Source organism: Montipora foliosa, chromosome 9, assembly GCF_036669935.1.
Source record: "Montipora foliosa isolate CH-2021 chromosome 9, ASM3666993v2, whole genome shotgun sequence".
NCBI classification, from domain to species: Eukaryota; Metazoa; Cnidaria; class Anthozoa; order Scleractinia; family Acroporidae; genus Montipora; species Montipora foliosa.
In genome coordinates, this window is record NC_090877.1 from 43,777,205 (window position 1) to 43,782,204 (window position 5,000).

A 5,000-nucleotide genomic window follows, 5' to 3' on the forward strand; every position below is an offset into this window, starting at 1 on the left:
ATTGACTTGACTACCAAAAGAAGATATTTTGTTGCACTTGTCTTAATTGGTTGGAACGATCCACTATCTCGTAAATCGGCAATCCGTTGCCATTCCTGCTTTTATGCAACCCCCCGCACTCAATTAATTTTCATTACTGTTAATTCGGATCAATGAAGAGCTTGGTTGACTGATAAACACAAAAGTAAACAATCTGCTTTTTGTCGGCGCTACAATTTACGCATGCGTTTATTGTTCTGTTGACACAAGTTGAGACGTCGTCAGCTCGAACGAAATTTTCAAGTATGACGCGTGTATGGTACCTTCAAACGCTCTCTTAAAAAAAAAAAAGATCCGTCTGTCTGGAGAAAGTTTGAATTGAGTAATTCAAGCATGAAGATCGGAAATGAAATCTATAGCGACAGTTTTGATCAAATTCAATCACTGCGGAAGTTTTAACCACAAATGATCGTTGTCGCAAATGGCAAGGAAACTGAATGCGCGGGTGAAATCAACAACTTCACGTAACTTTGGCAATGGAGGATCTTAGAGTTTGGGTCGATGGGGTGGAACGTATTGTGCGAGGCGCCAGTGAAGAGACCACTTGTGAAAACGTTTTGGTAGCCCTTGCAAATGCCACAGGAAAACTTGGAAGATTCGCCTTGCTTGAAAAATGGCGGGACCTCGAACGAATTTTGCCGCGAGAGGCGAAGCCCATCCAGTGCTTGCAAATGTGGGGAAAACAGGCTGGAGAAGTGAAATTTGTTTTGAAATTAATGAAGGACAAAAATGCGCGTGTCTTCGGCAACGTAAGCTCAGTGGATTACGGAAACGAAGAGGAAAGTTTGTCGTTTAGTGACGACCCTTTTCACTGCTCATTTCAAAAGTCCTCGCTCGAGAAGGTTGTTGCGAACCAGTGCAATAAGTTCAAACGGCTCGAAAGCGACTTAGAAATTATGCAACTAAGGATTGATTCTTGTCTTATAGATGAAGAAAGCTACCTTTATTTCACCGAAGAGGAAATCAACGAAGATCGCATTACCAAACTTGGACAGGTTGTGAAACTACAATCGAAGGAGTTGGCAGCGGAGGAGAATTGTTTAATTGAGCTCGCAAAAGAACGCCAAAGGCACGAGAATCTTCGACAGGAACTTCGAGACCAAAGAGAGAAACTACATCTTTTAGACGTACATATTTCGGACTTAGAAAGCGTTGGTAGGAAAATCTACTCAATGCGTTTATCTCAAGACAAGAAATCAGACACAAGTCAAAGTTCAACAAGCTACGAAGAAGACGATTTGGAAGAACTTGGCCAGGACATTTCAGCAACACGGGAAGAACTGACAAAGCAGCGAGATCTCTCTGAGAAACAAGTCGAGGAGGTGGCCTTAATGAAAAAATCACTGGCTGATCTTGAAAATCTTTCACGAGAAAAATCTTTTCATTTGCTAACACTGATAGGTGACCCTTCTCCCGAAGCGAGCTTGTCCTACTACGATCTAGAAAAGAATTTAGAATTGGACGACGCGTCTGTTGAAAATCGTAATTCCAACAAATTTGACCCCGTTCCCTCTTCTCGGTCACTGTCCCGAGATAGGACGCAAGGCGATCTTCCGCACGGAAATATCTCGAAAACGCAGAAAACTCGGTCTACAGGAAACTTTGTACTCAATGGATTCGATACTGTAGATGACCCTGGGGTTTTCGTGTAACGATGGGTATGTAAATTGATTTTTACTTTTGTTTGTAATGTAAGTCTTAATCTTGCATCGTGTAATTATTGCTAAAAAAATCACCATTAATCAAAAAGGTACAACAACAAGTTAAAATTGATTAAGAAAGCAAGGTAATCAAGATAGAGGCCAGAGACAAGAGACAAGGAAAACAACTGAGTACAAACCAAAACAATAGATTTGATTGGTGAAGTCTTTACACTGTCCACTGCCCTGTGGATGAAATGGTAAGGCACAAGATGTAAAAGACTTAAAAAAGCGTTCAGAAATTAAACGAAAATAATGAGCACAACTCAGATCTGGCACAGTGTTTTCACCTCTGGGGGCTTTCTTCTTACAGTGCAACGCGCCTTACCGTGGCCACCCAACAAACTTTCACATTTGACAATTACGTGTAATACGTCAACTCAAACAACCCATTCAACGGTGTTCAACTACAACCGTGCGAACTTTGCAAGGAGGGGTGACTGTCAATCAAATTCGCTCACCCTGATTGGCGTATAAGTTTTAAAAAACTTTGTTAGGTGGCCACGGTAAGGCGTGTCGCACTGTAAAGTGCACCTAAAGTCAAACATTTTTCATTTCTAATATTTATAAATTCCTTCATCAAAGCAAACGTATGTCACTATTGTCACCCAGAATTTCGTAATTTTCAGTAATGTGGACCCACAAACATGATGTCATAAGCATGGGTCTATTCTCGATTTTATGTCACAAACTGCATTGCATTGTTTTCAAAGAAACTTTGCAATTCAAAGCAATTTGTGATGTAAAATCAAGAACAGACCAAGACCTCCCACATTAAATTTAAACAAAAATGCCTCCTTCCCCCTACATCACGGATGAAGCTGCATGAAGACCAAAGCATGCCACTTCCCATCACTGAATTTTTTTTTTTTGGGGGGGGGGGGGGGGATGTTGTCAATTTTCTATTAAATTTTAATCTCTCCAAAATTGCAGTTTCAATGACCAAAACTGAGTTTCTATCATCTTGCTCTTGGATTTTTTCCCAGTATGCCACCAATTTGATTTTCTTTTGAGACCTAATTCAACCTAAAATGAAAAATGCGAAAGAACTGCATTGCTTTAAGTTTTCTACAAGAAGTAGGCATTTGCGTATTGATAATCATATAATATATATATTTTTTGTTTTGTACCCACAGACTTCCTTTAGAAGTGAGTGGTTAATGACTTCGGCACATACAGCCAATTCCATCTGAGCTTATTTCTAACAATGCACAGTCAGTTGAAATACTTTGGCAACATGACTTGTAAGCCACAAAGATGTGATAACTAGTTGTTAATTCTGTAAGTATGTTTAATTATTGTTGGTAGGACTGCATGTTTACCTTAAACCATTGAACCAAAAGATAACCCTTTTCAATGGACTTGCTTTAATATTAATATTTTATTATGCATTCTTTATGGGTCTTTATTGTGCTTTCAATAATAATTGAATAGGTACAACAAAAGCAGTTATTTCTTATATCCCTTATTTAAAAAAACTCATTAATAATTCATGAGCCTAACAGTCTATCAAAACACCGCTAAAACGTCACATGTATGAGCTTTATATCCTGATAAAACTCTCCTCGTTAGTATTCTTTACATAAAGAATACTAATAAGGCATAGCTTGTTTTTCTTGTATGCGAATATTCACCTCTCACAATTTGAACCATTGTTTTGAGTCCAGAGGGACACGCTCCATGTGTAATGTTTTTTAAGCCGTTCAAAAAACTTGCAGCCATGTTTTATTGGGTCTAAAAACACTCGGCTACGCCTCCTGTTTGCAAACCCCAATAAGACACTGCTGCTCGTCTTTTAAACATTACTTAATATTAAGAAAATAATACAGGTACATGTATTACTTTCTTTATTTACTTACTCTTCTCCAAGTAATAATGGCACAGAAAATTGATAAGATGATAATTATACTTACTTGGCTGGGAGACTTCCAGAAATCACAAGAAAGAAAGCTACACAAAGATATCATAAGTTTGTATTGAATAATTTTTTCTTGCTCAAGTATTATGTAGAATAGCAACACTTCGGGGTAATAATCTGAGAGAAAATAAATAGAGGTTATTACATGGCTGTGCGGAGATACGAAATTTCTCTTCCAGTGTTAAAAAATAGTCAACAATTAAAAAAACTGATTTTTCCAGGTAAGGGTCGGTCCATGTCTTGAAAAAGCTGGCATCGGTCTGCGGCTTCGGGCAGCATTTTCAAGACCTTGGTCACAGTTTTTCGCTATATGAACCTCCCAGCTGGCAAATAACATATTTATTATAATCAATAATTAATAATAATATTATTCTTTCCCATCCAGCCTGTTCTTTTGGCCCACACCTCATGCATGCCAAACAACAGGTTGGGTCCCAAGGGGTTCATACAAGGTCACTTTTTATCAGTCATTAACCTGTTACCTCTCATCTCTTGCAGGGAGGTAACAATGCATTTGATTCAAGAGAAACCTGAATTCAAGATCTCTTCCTTGATCCTTGTGAACTTTATCCGCTCAATGTGCCTAAAATTAATTAGTCTAGAGCCAAATGGATGTTATTTTAATGTTTAAAATGGAAGAGGTCCCTCCCCACTGATTTTGAAGACTTATTTTGTGCTACTGTCTCGAATAATTTATACTTTTGATTTGGGGCAGGAATGCCCAAAGTACTTTTTGTTGTTAAAGAGAGGGCAACAGTTTTTTCTTAGAAAGCATTAAAGCATTTCAATTTGGTTTTTTGTGTTCCACTCTGAAAAAAAAAAAATTGCCAGCTGTGGGGCAAGTAAGTAAATACAAATGTATACATGTATTAGTTTGAAAAGCTTCTGACAGGCAATTTTGTCACTCGCTTCCCTTGATGCTAGCAATAATTTTGCTTCTTCTTTCCAAAGATCCCTACAACTAAAAGTAGAATAGCACTGTTTTGATTATTTTTGGGTGAATCGGTAGAAATTAATTATATTGTTAATATTGAAAATGAAATTGTGATATAGCTTTAGGAGCTTCTAGGCACACTCTTAGAGCCTCAAAAGACAGTCAGAAAATGCCAACGTTATTTTGACATCTGGTCAAGAGAAGTACACGTACTAAATGATACTAAGATATTGAAATGACAAAGGAAAGATTATTAAAATATTTTTTTATTACAAACAAATATGTATTTATTTAATTTTTTATTATTTGTGATAGAATGCCAGATCTCATTCAAATAAAGAAAAATGAACTAGTCTTTTGGTTTTTGCTGGTCTATGGAAAGTGACTTGGGAAGTAAGCTTGTATAAAT

At 37.4% G+C, this 5,000-nt stretch overlaps 1 protein-coding gene and 1 long non-coding RNA gene across 5 annotated transcripts in view; one reads left to right on the forward strand and one right to left on the reverse strand.

Annotated features, from left to right (window-relative positions):
* The window catches only part of LOC137970145 (ras association domain-containing protein 8-like), a 10,038-nt gene extending 5,167 nt beyond the window's left edge, over positions 1 to 4,871 (forward strand). For 2 of the 4 annotated variants that reach the window (XR_011116764.1, XR_011116765.1), the window contains exons 5-7: positions 967 to 1,697; positions 2,876 to 3,020; positions 4,156 to 4,871. Coding sequence is in view for 1 of the 4 variants with exons in the window: in XM_068816644.1 (XP_068672745.1) it covers positions 516 to 1,691 (1,176 nt within the window). In the remaining 3 variants the exon portion in view is untranslated. Of the gene's footprint in view, positions 1,698 to 2,875; positions 3,021 to 4,155 lie in introns of all 4 variants that reach the window. The other 2 variants (XR_011116763.1, XM_068816644.1) reach the window with 2 other exon arrangements.
* Positions 4,872 to 4,994: 123 nt separating this feature from the next.
* Positions 4,995 to 5,000, reverse strand: part of LOC137970146 (uncharacterized) — a 1,586-nt gene continuing 1,580 nt past the window's right edge. Inside the window, exon 3 of the long non-coding RNA XR_011116766.1 lies at positions 4,995 to 5,000. This exon is cut by the window's right edge and continues 174 nt beyond it. This is a non-coding gene — a long non-coding RNA (uncharacterized lncRNA).